An 18,436-nucleotide genomic window follows, 5' to 3' on the forward strand; every position below is an offset into this window, starting at 1 on the left:
GGCATGGTGGTGCATGCCTGTAATCCCAGGTACTCAGGAGGCTGAGGCAGGAGAATTGCTTGAACCCGGGAGGTGGAGGTTGTGGTGAGTCGAGATTGTGCCATTGCACTCCAGTCTGGGCAACAAGAGCGAAACTTCGTCTCAAAATAAACAAACCCAAAGCAAAATCTCCCTGAACCCTGCTCAGAGGGAGCCAATTTTAAAAACACAAAAACCAGAAACCAAGAAATTACATTGATACCATACTAACAGCTAATCTATAGACCTTGTTTAAATTTTGTTGGTTGTCTTAACTCATGTTCATTTTTTGGACCAGAAGCCAATCCAGAATCACACATTGCATTTTGTTGTCAGCATCTCCTTAGTTTTCCTTTATCTTAAATCGTTCCTCAGTTTTTCTTTGTTTTTAAGACCATGATACTTTCTTTATAGAGTACTGGCCAGTTAATTTATGGGATAGCCTTCAATTTTTGTCTGTCTGATATTTTCTTATGATTAAACTTTGGTCATGCATTTTGGGCACGAATATCTTAGAATCGATGTTGTGCCCTTCTCAGTGTGGAATCAGGAGACACATAATGTTGCCCTATCATTTGGGTGATATTAGCTTGAGCCACTTGATTAAGGTACTACTGTCTGCCAAGTTACTCCACTGTGAAGTTACTGTTTTTCCTAATTAATAAGGATCGGTATGGGGAAGAACTTTGAGACTGAGTAAATACCCTGTTTCTTATCTTACTTTTGCCTACTTATTTTGTGCAGCCATTAATGATTCTTTAATCAAAATTCTACCATAAAGAAGATCTTGTTCTTTCACTTATTTATTCAAGTATTTAATATTTATTTATATCATTATAGACTCATGGATATTTCTTTTATTCTATGGGTTTTACTTTGTTACTAGTTATTATTTATTTTGTTGCTCACATTGTGTATGGACATTTGAAATCCTTGCTAGACACTTCCTAGAAGGCTATACCAATTTATACTCACACCAGCAGCATAAGAGAATGCCGATTTCCTGTCACTGTTGCTAACCCTGGGATTATCAGCTTCTTTTTTCCCTACCAAAATAATGGGCCAAAAATGTGTAGATATACATACTGATAATCCCATATTATCTATTTTCAGGTAGAACTTTTTTGTGTATTGATTGACCATATTTTATTCTATGATATGTTTGTTAATATACTTTGCCCATTTTTCTATTGAGTTATTTGTATATTTTGGCTTTGTAAGCAATATTTGAGTATGAGTAATATCCTTTGTATTTTAAATGTGTTACAGATTTTTTTTCGGAACCCAGTTGTTTGTCTTTTAACTGTATATGTTATTCTTTATCATACAGAAATTAAAATTTTTGATTTAATCAGATGTAAGGAGAATTTTTCTTTACGGCTTCTTTTATGCCTTTTTCTTCATGCCTTTGTTTTTTGTTTTAAACACTTGTAATCATCTTGGAGTTTCTTTTTATATGTGGTGTGAGGCAGGACTTCTTGTATCTCTCATTATCCCTGCTGATATAAAATGTCACCACCTGTGTCATAACCTGAGTTCTTGTATTTGTGTATATGTGTGTATGTAGATCTTTTTGCATATCATTTTGTTTCCTTGATTTTAAAAAAATCACATGCCAATAGTACATTATTTTATTATATATGTATAAACTTTCTAACTTACAGGATTTATGATTTAAAAAAATTTCCTTTCTGTTCTCTTGTCTAGACATTGTAAATTTTTCTATTTTAGCTTTCCTGAAAGTCAGCTCTTGCTTTATTTTTGTTTTGTCTTCATTAATTTTTTCCTTTTCTTAATATATTTCATCTACCTTCTTATGGGGGCAATTTGGTTGTTATTTTTTTCATCTTAAATTGGATGCCCAGTTGTATTTATGAATTCTTTTCTTAATGGAAGTATTTAAAAGTATGACGTTTTTATTTTGGCCATATCTCATAGTTTTTATTTCTTTTAGATAATTTAAAAAATATTTTCTTTTTAGCGCAAGAGTTTTTCTTTTTAGCTCAAGAGTTTAGCTGTTTTTTGTTGGTTTGTAGGTCTCACTCTGTGGCCCAGGCTGGAGTGCAGCATGTGATTATAGCTCACTGTAGTCTCAAAGTCCTGGGCTCAAGTGACCCACCGGCTTCAAACTCTCGAGTATCTGGGACTATAGGCATGTACCACCATGCCTGGCTTATTTTTTAAAATTTTTGTAGAAACAGGATCTCATTATGTTGCCAAGGCTGTTCTTGAACTCTTGGCCTCAAGTGATCTTCTCACTTGAGTCTTCCAAAGTGAGGGGATTATAGGCATGAACCACCACACTGGCCAAAAGAGTGGTTTTTAATCTTTAATGGTTAGCTTTTTAGAGAGCTTTTTTTTGTTGTGTAGTTACAAATGATGTGTTAAATGTGGATTATGATTTAATTGTTAAACATATTATACACACACAAATACAGATGCAGATCAAAGCATCCAGATGGCAGTTCATGACCTTCTTGGGATTTTACAAACTGTATGATTTTATGATTCTACCTTCTTTTCTTTTCTCCCTTTTCTTTCTTTTCTTAGCTACATGTTGCAAAATTGGTTTTATTTTGAGAATGTTGTGGTAGTCCTTAAGACAAATGAAGAAGTCTAGGGTTCCGAAGAACTAGAGTAAAGTGGTTGTTGCACTGCAATGTCATTGTTGAGAAGTATGAAAAATTAGGATTGTTTTTTGCTGCATCACAATACTTTGGATGCCGGGTTAACTTTTTTATTTTCCAAATTCAAAATTAATATTAAGGGAATCAATTTATATGGGAAAGATAGTAACAGTAATACTTAGGCTAAAATAAAATTGCATATGGCTGACACATGTGCATGTTCTCTTAGACAAATGACATCTCAAATTGGAAAAATTCAATACATTTTTAGGTGTTTATTTTTAATTTTTATAGGCTGTTTTTATAAACAAACAGTTTCAGATTAATGGAAACATTGAGGAAATAGTACAGAGTGGGCCTATAATGCTCTGTCACCCAATTTCTCTATTATTAACGTTAATGTGGTATATTTGTTACAAGTAATGAACTGATATTAGTGAAGTCCATGGTTTATTCAGACTTCTTAGTTTCTACTTACACTAAGTTTTCTTAAACTAAGATTTCCTTAGTTTTACTAGTTTTTCTGTTTCAGAATCACATCCAGGATACCACATTACATTCACTTGTAATGTCTCTTTAGGTCTCTCTTGGCTGTGACAGTTTAATCTTTTTTTTTTTTTTTTTCTTAAGTCTAGATGTGATGATACTTACCTCCTTGAATTGTTATTATTTTTTATGTGTCTGCCTTCAGCAGCTACTTGAATGGTCTTTAAGAGGCAGCTCAACTTTTTGTGAATTTGCCTTAGTACCTAGCATAGTGCCTGTAATGCAGTAGTAAGTCCTTAGTAGATGGTTGTTACGTGAATGAATGTTTGCCTGACTTTAAGAATTCAGGCTAGGCCGGGCGCGGTGGCTCAAGCCTGTAATCCCAGCACTTTGGGAGGCCGAGACGGGCAGATCATGAGGTCAGGAGATCGAGACCATCCTGGCTAATACGGTGAAACCCCGTCTCTACTAAAAAATACAAAAAACTAGCCGGGCGAGGTGGCGGGTGCCTGCAGTCCCAGCTACTCGGGAGGCTGAGGCAGGAGAATGGCATAAACCTGGGAGTCAGAGCTTGCAGTGAGCTGAGATCCGGCCACTGCACTCCAGCCGGGGCAAAAAAGAAAAACCCCGGCAAAAAAAAAAAAAAAAAAAACAAGAGTTCAGGCCATGGCAATATCATTAGGTCAGCTGGTTATATACATGAAAGAGCAGTCCCTGAAATGCTTTGGTTAAACATGTTGTCTTGATACTGATAGAAGAGATTCATAGACTGATTTTAGATATGAAAATTTTGGGTCTTTTTAAAAATAATGGAATTTAAATTTTGAATGGGAAATGCATATACATAGACATAATTCACAGGGCACGTTCAAAAGTAAGTCTTCTTAAATTGCTGCCATCCTGTAATCACTTCACTAGAGGTAACACATGATACCTCTAGACTTCTACAGTTGTATGTGCCATTCTCTAGATATTCTAAGTGCATTATTTTTTCCCTTCTATTTTACATAAATGGTAGCTTTCTGTGTACCCTTGCTTTTCACTAACAATGTTTATAGTAATTGGTTTTTATTTGTATGTATAGAGGTGTTTTATTATTTTTAAAAACCACATTGTATTCCATTAAATACCATTAATTATTTAACCAGTACCCAGTTACTGAGTATTCAGGTTGATTCTAGTCATTTGCTATTACTCCTCCCTCCTCTCAAAAGTAGCAGTAAATATTCTTGTACATGCCTCATTAAACCCATGAGAAAACCAAAAGTGGAATTAGAGGTCAGAGGGTATGTACATTCTTAATTTTAATAGACATTGCAAAATTGCTTTTTGTAGAGGTTACAAATCTACATAGAGGTTAACCAGTAACCGTTAACTGATCTATATTCCTGTGAACAATGTATTAAAGTGCCTTTATTCTTACACCCTCACCAAAACATTGTGTTAAGATTAATAATAGCTAACATTTGTGAATGCTTATTATGTGTCGAGCTGTTTCTTCATTTTAATGCTCCTTACATGTAACAATTAATTTACTCATCAAAACAATCTCATGAGGGAAAATAGTGTAAGATTCCCTTTTTTTGGAGGCAGAAACTGAAGCATACAGAGTTAAGTAACATATGTCAAACTTTTTGCTGTTACTACTCTGATAATTGAAAAATAATATATGATTTTATTTGATTAATCATTCATGTTTAGGGGCCATTTGTATTTCAGTAGCAATTGGTAGCACCACCTCCACCTTCTGCAGTAATTCCCTCCCCGCAGTCCATGCAGTGTTCAGCCTGTGGTGACTGCCTGGATTCCTTGTCCTTTAAGGATAGTCCAGAATAGAAAGCAAATAACGTTTATTATGCCTCTCTTTTAATATTTTAAACAGATATTAGAATATGTTTATGAGTCTCCCCCCTTTCTTTTTAGTTCAACACAAGATGAGACACATGTGAATACTGGGTCATCATCTGAAGTGGTGCATTTGGATGATGATTTTTCTGAAGAAGAGGAAGAGGATGAGGATAAGATTGAGGATGAGGATGCTACTGAAGAGAGACCCTCCGAGGCTTCAGAACCTATTGAAGAGTTACATTCCAGACCTCATAAATCTCAGGAAGGCACACAGGAGGTTTCAGTTCGACCATCAGTTATTCAAAAACTGGAGAAGGGACAGCAGCAGCCCTTGGAGTTTGTTCATAAAATTGGGGCCGGTGTGAAAAAATGTAATCTAGTAGATATTGGTCAGGCTACAAATAATGGAAGCAACTTGGTACGCCCGCCAGTGATTTATAATGCTCCTGCTAGTTGTTTATCTGAAAGCTCTAATGATAGACCAGTTACAACTAATACAACTGGTTTACCGGCAGCAGCTCATTTGGATTCAGTTAGCAAATGTGACCCAAACAAAATTGACAAATACCTTGAACAGCCAGACGGGGCCTCTAGAAATCCTGTGCCATCATCCCATGTAGAAACTTCTTCATTTTCACATCAGAAACCTAAAGAATCAAATAGGAAATATTTACGCATGAATTCAGATAAGTTGGTTTTGTGGAGAGATGTAAAATCTCAGGGTAAAACTTTGTCAGCTGGCTTGAAATTCCAGGAACGCATGGGTACTAAGGGCTCCTTAAGAGTTAAATCTCCTTCCAAATTAGCAGTAAACCCGAATAAAACTGACATGCCTTTGAATAAAGGAATCTTTGAAGATACTATTCCAAAGCACCATGAGGAATTCTTTTCTAATATGGATTGTACCCAAGAAGAAAAGCACTTGGTTTTTAACAAGAAAGCCTTTTGGGAACAGAAGTGCTCAGTGAGTTCTGAAATGAAGTTTGATTGTAGCTCTCTTCAGTCAGCATCTGATCAGCCCCAAGAGACTGCACAAGACATAAATCTTTGGAAGGAGGAGCGAATTGACCAAGAAGATAACTATGAATCTAGAGGTTCAGAAATGAGTTTTGATTGCAGTTCCTCTTTTCATTCACTGACTGACCAATCTAAAGTGAGTGCCAAAGAAGTAAACCTTTCCAAGGAAGTATGTACTGATGTACAGTATAAGAATAATACATCTTATGTTTCTAAAAGAAGTTCTGATTGCGGTGACATTCTTCACTTGGTTACGAACCAATCCCAAATGACTGTTAAAGAAATAAGTCTTCAGAATGCAAGGCGTATTAGCCTGGTTGACCAAAGCTATGAATCTAGTGATTCTGAAACAAATTTTGATTGTGATGCTTCACCTCAGTCCACTAGTGACTACCCTCACCAATCTGTAAAAGAAGTAAGCCTTTCTAAGGAACTGCACATTGGTTTGGTTGATAAGAACTATGGTTCCAGTAGTTCTGAAGTAAGTGCTGATTCTGTTTTCCCACTGCAGTCAGTGGTTGACCGACCCCCGGTGGTTGTCAGAGAAACAAAACTTCGGAAGAAGGCTCATTCTGGCTTGGTTGATAACTATGGATCGAGTTGTTCTGAAACAAGTTTTGATTGTGATGTTTCTCTTGAGTCAGTAGTTGATCATCCCCAGCTGACTGTCAAAGGAAGAAACCTGAAAGGTAGACAAGTCCACCTAAAACATAAGAAGCGTAAACCCAGTAGTGCTAAAGCACGTTTTGATTGTGATGTCTCACTCGGGACAGTTGCAGATGAATCCCAGAGGGCTGTTGAAAAGATAAATCTTCTAAAGGAGAAGAATGCTGACCTTATGGATGTGAACTATGAATCCCATGGTCTTGTAATGGGTTTTCACACCGGTGCTCAGTTAGTGGCTGACCAGCCTCAAGTAGCAGAAATAGAGCCTCAGAAAGTGGATGTTGACCTTGAGAATAAGAGTGTTCAGTCTAGCAGTTCTTCTCTAAGTTCTGACTCTCCGGCTTCTCTTTATCATTCAGCTCACGATGAGCCTCAAGAAGCTTTGGATGAAGTAAATCTTAAAGAGTTAAATATTGACATGGAAGTTAAGAGCTATGATTGCTCCAGCTCTGAGTTGACTTTTGATTCTGACCCGCCTCTTCTGTCAGTTTCTGAGCAGTCTCATCTGGATGCTGAAGGAAAAGAACGGCACATTGACCTGGAAGATGAGAGCTGTGAGTCAGATAGTTCTGAAATAACTTTTGATTCTGATATTCCTCTTTATTCAGTAATTGACCAACCTGAAGTAGCTGTTTATGAGGAAGAAACTGTTGATCTGGAAAGTAAAAGTAATGAATCTTGTGTTTCTGAAATAACTTTTGATTCTGATATTCCTCTTCATTCAGGAAATGATCACCCTGAAGTAGCTGTTAAAGAAGTAATTCAGAAAGAAGAGTACATTCACTTAGAAAGGAAGAATGATGAACCCAGTGGTTCTGAAATAAGTTTGGATTCCTATGCCCCTCGTCATTCAGTGACTAATTCTCCCGAAGTAGCTGTTAAAAAGCTAAATCCTCAAAAAGAAGACCAGGTACACTTACAAAATAAGGAAAATGAACCTATTGATTCTGAAGTAAGTTTGGATTATAATATTTTTCATTCAGTGACTGGACATTCTGAAGATCCCATTAAAAAAATAAACCTTCACACAAAAGAGCACATGTACTTAGAAAATAAGAGTGGTTTTGAAACAAGTTTGGATTCTGATGTCCCTCTTCGGCCAGTGACTCACAAACCTGAAGTAATTGTCAAAGAAACATGGCTTCAAAGAGAAAAGCATGCTGAATTCCAAGGTGGAAGTGCTGAATTCAGTGGTTCAAAAACAAGTTTAGATTCTAGTGTCCCTCATTATTCAGTAACTGAATCTCAAGTAGCTGTTAACAAAATAAACAGAAAGAAGCAATATGTTCTAGAAAACTATGGTAAATGTAGTGGTTCTGAAATAATTTTGGATTCTAATGTTCCACCTCAGTCAATGACTGACCAAACTCAGCTAGCTTTTTTGAAGGAAAAACATGTTAATCTGAGAGACAAAAACAGTAAATCAGGTGATTCTGAAATAACTTTTGATTCTGAACAACTTCAGGAAGCGGTTAAAAAAATAGACCAATGGAAGGAAGAGGTTATTGGCCTGAAAAATAAGATTAATGAACCTAGTACTTCTAAATTAATACATGATTCTGATGTTTCTGTCCAATCTGTGGCTGATCAACCCAAAGTAGCTATTAAACATGTAAACCTTGAGAATGAAAACCATATGTACTTGGAAGTTAAGAACAGCCAATATCGTTGTTCTGAAATGAATTTGGATTCTCGTTTCTTGGTTCAGTCAATAGTCAATCGACCTCAAATAACTATTTTGGAGCGGGACCACATTGAGCTAGAAGGTAAGCACAATCAACGTTGTGGTTCTGAAATAAGTTTTGATTCTGATGACCCTCTTCAGTCAGTGGCTGACCAGCTGAGAGAAACCGTTAAAGAAATAAGCCTTTGGAAGGATGAAGAAGTTGACATGGAAGATAGCAGGAATGAAGCTAAGGGTTTTGAAATTATGTATGATTCTGCTGTTCTTCAGCCAGTGGCTGGCCAACCTGAAGGAGTAGTTAAGGAGGTCAGTCTTTGGAAAGAGCATGTTGACTTGGAAAATAAGATTGTCAAACCTACCAATACTAAAATAAATTTTGATTCTCATGAACCCCTTCTGTCTGTGACTAATAAAATTCAAGGGGTGAATAAAGAAATAAATCTTTTGAGGGAGGAACGTGTTTGTCTGGATGATAAGGGCTATGTGCCCAGTGATTCTGGAATAATTTATGTTTCAAATATCCCTCCTCAGTCAGTGATAAAACAACCCCAAATTTTGCAAGAGGAGCATGCCAGTCTGGAAGATAAGAGCAGTATTTCTTACAGTCCTGAAGAAAGTTCTGATTCCAGTGACTCTTTCCAGGCAGCAGCAGATGAGCTTCAAAAGTCTGCCAAAGAAATAAATCTTTGGAAGGAAGACCATATTTATCTGGAAGATAAGAGCTATAAATTAGGTGATTTTGATGTAAGTTATGCTTCTCATATTCCTGTTCAGTTTGTGACCGATCAATCTTCTGTGCCTGTCAAAGAAATAAACGTGCAAAAGAAGAATCATCATAATCTAGAAAGTAAGAACTGTGAAGTCTGTGGTTCTAAAATAAAATGTGATTCTTGTGTTCGTCTTCAGTCAGAAGTTGACCAACCTCAAGTGTCTTACAAAGAGGCAGACCTTCAGAAGGAAGAGCATGTTGTCATGGAAGAAAAGACTGGTGGACCTAGTGATTCAGAAATGATGTATGATTCTGATGTTCCTTTTCAAATAGTGGTTAACCAGTTTCCAGGGTCAGTCAAAGAAACACATCTTCCAAAGGTGATACTTGTGGATCTGGTGCCCAGTGATAGTGATTATGAAGTAATTTCAGATGATATTCCCCTTCAGTTAGTGACTGACCCACCTCAGTTGACTGTCAAAGATATCAACTGTATAAATACAGAATGTATTGATATAGAAGATAAGAGCTGTGACTCTTTTGGTTCTGAAGTCAGATGTAGTTGTAAAGCCTCTACTCCCTCAATGACAAACCAATGCAAAGAGACTTTCAAAATAATAAACCGGAAGAAAGACTATATTATTCTGGGAGAGCCAAGTTGTCAGTCTTGTGGTTCTGAAATGAATTTTAATGTTGATGTCTCTGATCAGTCCATGACTTACGAGTCACAAGGACCTGATGAGAAAATGGCGAGATATATTGACTCAGAAGATAAGAGCTGTGGATATTATGGTTCTAAAGGAAAATTTAATTTGGGAAACACTTCTCATCGAACGACTCACCGACTGCAGAAAGCTCGCAAAGAAGCCAAGCTTCGGAAAGATCCAAGAAATGCTGGCCTAAAAGGTAAGAGCTGTCAGTCTAGTGCTTCTGCAGTGGATTTTGGTGCCTCTTCCAAGTCAGCGCTCCATCGAAGGGCCGATAAAAAAAAACGTTCAAAGCTAAAACATAGAGATTTAGAAGATGTGAGCTGTGAACCGGATGGTTTTGAGATGAATTTTCAGTGTGCTCCCCCTCTTCTGTCTGATACTGATCAGCCTCAAGAAACTGTTAAGAAAAGACACCCTTGTAAGAAGGTGTCTTTTGACTTGAAAGAAAAGAACCGTGATTCCCAGTCAAGCTGTGTTCCCAAGGTTGATTCTGTAAGGAACCTGAAAAAAGCAAAGGATGTCATAGAAGATAATACTGATGAACCAGTTCTTGAAGCCTTACCTCATGTACCTCCTTCATTTGTGGGGAAAACATGGTCTCAGATAATGAGAGAAGATGACATGAAAATTAATGCTCTTGTGAAGGAATTTAGGGAAGGTCGTTTCCATTGTTACTTTGATGATGACTGTGAGACCAAAAAAGTTTCTTTGAAGGGGAAAAAAAAGGTTACCTGGGCTGACTTGCAGGGTAAGGAGGACACTGCACCAACTCAAGCTCTGTCAGAAAGTGATGATATTGTCTGTGGTATTTCAGATATTGATGACTTGTCAGTGGCCTTAGATAAACCATGCCATCATCATCCTTCAGCAGAGAGGCCTCCTAAGCAAAAGTGGCGTGTGGCTTCTCAACGCCAGACAGCGAAAATCAGCCATAGTACTCAGACCAGTTGTAAGAATTACCCAGTGATGAAAAGAAAAATAATTAGACAAGAGGAAGACCCACCAAAAAGTAAGTGTTCACGTTTACAGGATGACAGAAAAACCAAAAAGAAAGTCAAAATTGGGACAGTTGAATTTCCTGCATCATGTACTAAAGTTTTGAAGCCCATGCAACCCAAAGCCTTAGTCTGTATTCTTTCTTCTTTAAATATTAAACTGAAGGAGGGTGAAGGCCTCCACTTCCCTAAAATGAGGCACCATAGTTGGGATAATGATATTCAGTTTATATGCAAATATAAACGGAATATCTTTGATTATTATGAGCCCCTGATTAAGCAAATTGTAATTAATCCTCCCCTGAATGTACTAGTACCAGAGTTTGAGAGGCGTAACTGGGTTAAAATTCATTTTAATAGGAGCAACCAAAACTCCAGTGCAGGAGATAATGATGCTGATGGACAAGGCTCTGCTTCAGCACCTTTAATGGCAGTGCCGGCAAGATACGGATTTAATTCACGTCAGGGAACCAGTGACCCTTCTCTGTTTCTGGAAGAATCAAAGATTCTGCATGCTCATGAGGTTCCAAAGAAAAGAAATTTCCAGCTAACATTTTTAAATCGTGATATTGTCAAAATCTCTCCAAAATCAGTTAGAAATAAGTTTTTGAAAAGTAAAAGTAAACAGAAAATTCATGGAAAGAAGGTGACAACCAGTAGTAATAAGTTAGGTTGTCCCAAAAAGGTTTATAAACCAATTATTCTCCAGCAAAAACCCAGAAAAGCTTCAGAGAAACAGTCAATTTGGATTCGGACCAAACCAAGTGATATAATTAGAAAGTATATTTCAAAATACTCTGTTTTTTTACGTCATAGATATCAGTCCAGGAGGGCTTTTCTTGGAATGTATCTGAAAAAGAAAAAATCTGTTGTCAGTAGGCTAAAGAAGGTGAAGAGAACAGCTAAAGTGCTTTTGAATTCCTCAGTTCCACCAGCTGGTGCTGAAGAGCTGTCGAGCGCTACGGCAAATCCTCCTGCAAAGCGACCTGTGCCTGTGCGGGCTTCTTGCCACATCACACGAAGGAAGAAGAGGAGTGATGAAAGCTACCATGGCCGAAAGAGAAGTCCTGCTGGACCTGTGAGAGCATATGATCTGAGAAGCTCATCTTGTTTACAACAATGTGAAAGAAGGATGACTCGGCTAGCAAACAAATTGAGAGGTAATGAGATAAAATAGAAGTTGTTTTTGTGTTCAGGCTAGTTGAGGATTCAGTACTTCAATTGAAATATATTTGGTACTTTGCACACATAGCTTTCCCAACTTTGGTGAGAAAACTAATCTTGAACTATTTTGCTATCAATATTATTTTTCACAATTTTTATATTCATTTAAAATTAGTGTTTAGAGTCCTTTCATTTTAAGATTCAAAGCAACCTTTGTCCAACATTTTCTGTAGAAGAACTTCATCTTAATTTATGTCACAAAGTAATTTAGCACCGTATATAGAATTTTGTTCCTCAAATCATATCCCTCTTATTTTTTATGATTATCTCTCTCATCCCTGCAAATTTAACATTGTGAGAATGAATATAGCAAACTTATTACAAAGAAGGAACTATAATGAATTATGTCAGCTTTTGAATGGGGTTGACTTAAATGAATACAAACAAAATGTAGTTTGTCTTTCTTTTTAAAACATTCCAGAAAATGAGATTCCGTAATCTTTAATACAGTTTTTAAAAACTGGTGATTTTTTTTTTTATGCCTAACACAAACTCCTCCTGCTTCATTTAAATTGGATCTGCAAGTCTCTAACTTTTATCATTTGGATGCATGCACACATACAGTCTCTATAAGTTTTTTGGGTTAGCCTTATTAGATCTTAAAAGGGAAAATAATTTTGCCCATGTGTTTAAGCATTTCCCCCCCCTTTTTTTAACCACCTTTACTCCCTTCTACATGAAGAGTTGGTGGTTTAATATGAAAATCCAGGTTACTTTGTGGCCTTATCTCCTAAAAATATTTTAGGCATTACCATATTAGTTTTTATTTTTATTTTTATTTTTATTTATTATTGTTATTTTTGAGACGGAGTCTCACTCCGTTGCCCAGGCTGGAGTGCAGTGGCCTGATCTCGGCTCACCGCAACCTCCGCCTCCTGGGTTCAAGTGATTCTCCTGCCTAAGCCTCCCAAGTAGCTGGGACTACAGGCGTGCGCCACCATGCCTGGCTAATTTTTGTATTTTTAGTAGAGGTGGGGGTTTTACTGTGTTGGCCAGGCTGGTCTCTAACTCCTGACCTTGTGATCCACCTGCCTTAGCCTCCCAAAGTGCTGGGATTACAGGCGTGAGCCACCGCACCCAGCTTACCATATCAGTTTTTAATAACTTGTACTGAAATTATTGGCTTGGTAATATTTGGGCAGGCCATTAATTCTCATTAGAAAATTACTTAATATTTCAAAGAATTGAATAAAACTTGTAATCTTTGTGGAGGCCCATTTTGCGAGTGGAAACCTGTATTTATACATTAGTTTGTCTTTAACTTGTTAACAGATTTTAACAGTTCAAATAAAAGATGTTAACGAGATGCAGTTTGAGTCTGGGATACTCAGAATACATCCAGAACTTGCATTCAGGGACACTGATTGAGTTGGTACAGATGCATTCAGTTGTCGTTCATTCATGTTAAGCCAAGATCCTGGATCTTCTATCATTAATGTTAAGGGGAAACATGAATTACAACTATATTGTATGACTGCCGTATTTTCTTGAAACTAAGGTCAGTGTTAAACCATATCTTGATTTCAGAATTTAAAATGTGTTACCTTAGAAATAATGAAATATAGTGTAACAGTTGGTTTCTAAATGTGGTTTTATTTCAGGGGCCATTGTTTAACGTGTGTGTATGCTATGATGGAGTTCTTTTGTAATTTCTTTACTTCTAAATTTAAATAGTAATTATGTTTAAAAACAAATGTTTTTGTTTTTAGTTGCAAAGCAGCATATATCTCATTTCCTTCGACCTTGCCTCCTCATACACAAATATATTTTCATTTCTCTTCTTAAAAGATCACTGTGGGCCAGTAGTTTAAAATAATCCTCCAATTTTAATTTAGGAACAAAGCTTTATCCTAGTGACTAGGAAGTAAACAAACAGCTGATGTATAAAATATTCTATTTGTGGGTATTGGTGTCTTTTTTCCCTGTGGAATATACACAAAGTTCCATTAAATTTTATTAATAGATATTCTGTATTCTTTTGGTGTAAGTTTAAAAGCAAGAGATCAAATGAAAATATGTATTACGTACTTATGATGTGTTATATCTATTGTGATTACATCATGCGAGAGAACAGTTCTTATAATTCAAGTAATTCAAATTTCAAGTTATACAAATGTTACCATTTTCACATTGGAAGCCCTTCTAAGTACCATTTTCATTGGGGGCAGGGAGAAGGTTTATATTTAAATTTTATATTACCAAACATAGAAGTACAGTGCTGTACTGATGGTTTTGTTTAAAGTTTTTGAAATGTTTACTAGTTCTTGTAATCATTATTTTAGACAAGCGTGAAAACTTGAAATTGTTGAAACTTATAATTTAAATTAAATTGGAAATTACTTTCAGAATTTGGTAGTATACAAGATGTGCCCCTTTGTCTAAATAAATGTTGGCTTAATTTGCAGATTAGATAAAACAATTGATGTTTTTGTGTATTCAAGAGTGCATTAAATTCTTTTAATAGTAAAAAGTCAAATTACAACCATAATGAGTATTTTATTAATCTTGTTCTTGTTCAGTATTTTGCATAGATTTTTATTGTAATTGTCCTGAGTTCTACAGTATGTGGACAATATCGTGTGAAGTGTGTTTTTGCATTTGTGCATTTAAATTATTTATGTAACTAGGGCTCTGAGTAACACTTTTTTTTTTGGTTGAAGAAAAGCTATATTTAAATATTCAAATAATTATATATTTCCATGTAAAACTAATGTGAAGACTAATGTATTTTTTATATTGCAATGTAAAAGCTAAACTTGTTTTTGATGTTATCAAGATAAAATTTATTAAACCTTGAAATTTGTCTCTGTTCTCTCTTCATGTTAGAAACTTTTTCTGGGAATACTCGAAGAATAAGAGAATAATGGCCTGAGAGATAATAAATGAGAGAATGTAAATGTTGATGCCAGCGAGAAAATAGTTTAACCAAAGATATACAGATTATATTTGATGCAGTAGTTATTTCAAAGGATTAAAATTAAACCATTTATTTGGCTGGTAGAGTGGTAGATTAGCAGCTTTTCACTTTGTGTACCTGGATTGAAAGGGCCCGTGAACAAGACTGAGTTCATGAGGCTGCATCTATATCACTGTTTGACACCTACTGGGAAGGGAGGACTTGGAAGCCTCCACTGCCACAGCATGTATTATAAAGGACAAGAAAACATGAGAAAGTGTATGTGGGTCAGTGAGGTAGGTGCCTTTGGCCCCAGTAGTACTGACTTCCAGAGTTTGTTGGCCTAGATGTTATTGCCAGGATGAACAACATCCTAATATTTTTTTTCTTTCTTTCTTGAGGCAGAGCCTTTCTTCGTTGCCCAGGCTGGAGTGCAGTGGTGCAATTTCAGCTCACTGCAACCTCTGCCTTCCAGGTTCAAGTGATTCTCCTGCCTCAGCCTCCCGAGTAGCTGGAATTACATGCATGTGCCACCACACCCAGCTAATTTTTGTATTTTTTGTAGAGACTGGGTTTTACCATGTTGGCCAGGCTGGTCTCGAACTCCAGACCTCAGTTTGAGACCACCTGCCTTGGCCTCCCAAAGTGCTGGGATTACAAGCATGAGCCACCACACCCGGCCTCTAATATTTATAATAAAAATCATGGCTGGGCATGGTGGCTCACGCCTGTAATCCTAGCACTTTGGGAGGCCGAGGTGGGTGGATCACGAGGTCAGGAGATCAAGACCATCCTGGCTAACATGGTGAAACCCCATCTCTACTAAATACAAAAAAGTAACCTGGCCTGGTGGCAGGTGCCTGTAGTCCCCACTACTCAGGAGGCTGAGGCAGGAGAATGGCGTGAACCTGGGAGGTGGAGCTTGCAGTGAGCCGAGATCACGCCACTGCACTCCAGCCCGGGCGACAGAGCGAGACTCTGTCTCAAAAAATAAATAAATAAATAAATGACTAGAGTGAAAATGTAAAATGGAGTCCATTTTCAGCAAAGGGCTTCTATGTAAAGAAAATATAGTTTGTTGTTGAATCTTTAAGTATAAACTTATAATTTTCTGTGTTTATAATTTATTACATGAATGTTATAATAAATTTATTTCCAGGTTTCCTTATTTTAAGGTTAAAAGGTGTGTGTGTGTGTGTGTGTGTGTGTGAATATCTTGGCCCTTACTGAGTGCCAGACATTGTTCTAAGTTTTTAATCTGTTATCTCATTTGATCTTCAAAGGACCATTATGAGTTAGATACTGTAATTTTCACGATATATTAGATGAGAAAATTGTGGCATATTGTAGTTTATAGTTAATCATCATTCCCACCCTCCAGTTCCAAGCCAGCACTAATCTACTTTCTGTCTTTGTAGTATAGCCTTTTCTGGATAGTTCATATGAATGGAGTAGTAAAATACGTGGCCTTTTGTGTTGGCTACTTTCATTTACCACGATGTTTTGTTGTTGTGTTGTAGCACAAAATTTGTTCCTTTTTATTGCTGAATAATACTTACAGTTTGTTTTTAATGAAAATAATAACACAGCCCTGGTCTCCTGGTAGCAAATATGAGAAAACCACTAGGTTTGAGCCTAGCTATTCCCTTTATCCCTCTTCTATGTGTTATCCTTGGTAACTCCCCAGACCCAAGACCAGACAGGACCATTGCCTTCTAGAGTTCTCTTATTCCATACCTGGATGTTTGTGCTTCCTCTCTTGGACTTTTTGTCCCTTTACTACCCTTCCTGGCATTCTTTTCACTGTTCTGTGAATTCTCATTTTCAGTGTCAACACATTACCCTGTGTTCTCAGTGCTTTCGTAGTGGATTGTTGGCAGGTAATTGGAATCTGAGAATTTTATCCAAGTTGCTCATTATTCTAATCTCCATGAGCCACAGAGCCAGGAACTGCTGATGGTGTACTGGTTGTGGCGAACACTCTTTTTTGAAAATTACTCTCTCACATAACCACAGCATGTATCATCAAAATCAGGAAATCAGCATTGATCTGATAAGACCATCTACTCCACAGACGTTCAGGTTTGGGCGATTATTCCAGAATGTTCTCTCCTGGTCCAGGATTTGATCCAAGATTATCTACTGGCATGACTCTAATTTTCTTCAGTATGGAGCAGTTCCTCAGCCTTTCTTTGTATTTCATAGCATAACTTATTGAAGATAACTAGTTTTTTTTTGGTGGAAACTCAGTTTAATGTTTCTTCATAATCTGCTTTTCTAGGGGAGGAGCAGAAATTCTGTATTCTTAGTGAACTAGAGCCATGTGATGTCAATTTGAATAAATGTGATAGAAGATACCCAGTGTTGGTCCTTAGGGAAAAAGGTTTTCATAATCAGATAGAAGTGGGGGCTCTCACTGAGGTTGAGTTATCAACAAATAGTTACATTTTCTGGCAGTATTGACTGTGAATTTTATCTAATTATTTAACTCATAGATAAGACAATCACTTATTCATACATTTAACAAATATTACTTCTACCCCTACTACATGCTTACCCCTGTGTGGGTGCCAGGGATCCAGGCATCAACCAAACAGGCCTCTGGTTGCTCACCCTTATGCACTGATACGTGTGAGGGGGAATTTGAGTAGTGGTAAGTCAGTGGGCTTGCAACATAATTCTTGTGCTTTCAAAAATCGTTCATAGACTCATATAGCTAACACTCACAGGATGCTGCTCTTTGGCATTGACCAATTCCTCCACTTTCTGCCTTGAGACCCATTGCAAGCTGTTTCTGATCATTGTCTGGAAAGATTGTTTTCCTGTGTTTGTGTTATTTTGAAAAGGCTCTCTGTGTTGGTTTGGTGCACCAGGATAGTGTTATGTAGACTCACTTGCCACAGCAAAAAAAAAAAAAAAAAAAATCCTAAGGAGAAGTTGGTATACTCATCAGATGTTAAGTTTTTGAGCTGAGATTTTGTCAGCTTTTTTGACCTGGAAAAATAGAAGGCTTACTATTTTTTTTTTTTTTCGAGAGTTGTCACTGGTCACAGATAATTAAATAAGTAAAGTGAGTGGTGTTTATCCATTGAGCTAGACCTAGTTTACTAGCTGATTGACTACCTGAAAATCTGAGTTTGAATGTGGTTATTTCACTGTGTCAAATGGTAGCCTAGTAATTGATTATTAGTGCTGTTTTACACAGTGGCCTTCTTATGTCTAGGATATATTTAGGTGAGTGAGTGAGGTAGCTTTGATGCCTTAATAGAACCAGAGAAACCACTTGGCCATAATAACTGATAGTTTTCGGGTTTTCATACTGTGCTTACTACTTAACACATCTGTAACCTAGCAGAGCTGCAACGTTCCTCTTCTTTTTGTTCCTACAGAGAAAGGATCTCAAGTCTAACTTAGAATGTGGCATAACAATGTGTGACAGTCTTTTGAGGAACAAATCACAGTAATCCCAAATTGCCCAGGGTAATCGATAGCAACTGCCAGATTGCATTTGGAGCCAGGACATTTCTTTGGCTATACTGGATGATCATGTAAGATC

The 18,436-nt window shown here is 37.0% G+C and overlaps 1 protein-coding gene across 2 annotated transcripts in view; it reads left to right on the forward strand.

Moving 5' to 3' along the window:
- Positions 1–14,783, forward strand: part of ZDBF2 (zinc finger, DBF-type containing 2) — a 33,297-nt gene extending 18,514 nt beyond the window's left edge. Inside the window, exon 6 of one of the 2 annotated variants that reach the window (XM_011993876.1) lies at positions 5,055–14,783. In XM_011993876.1, coding sequence (XP_011849266.1) covers positions 5,055–11,937 — 6,883 coding nt within the window. In that variant the 3' untranslated portion in view covers positions 11,938–14,783. The remainder of the gene's footprint in view (positions 1–5,054) is intronic. The other variant, XM_011993875.1, reaches the window with a different exon arrangement.
- Positions 14,784–18,436: the final 3,653 nt, after the last annotated feature.

Source organism: Mandrillus leucophaeus, unplaced genomic scaffold, assembly GCF_000951045.1.
Source record: "Mandrillus leucophaeus isolate KB7577 unplaced genomic scaffold, Mleu.le_1.0 Scaffold436, whole genome shotgun sequence".
Classification (NCBI taxonomy): Eukaryota; Metazoa; Chordata; class Mammalia; order Primates; family Cercopithecidae; genus Mandrillus; species Mandrillus leucophaeus.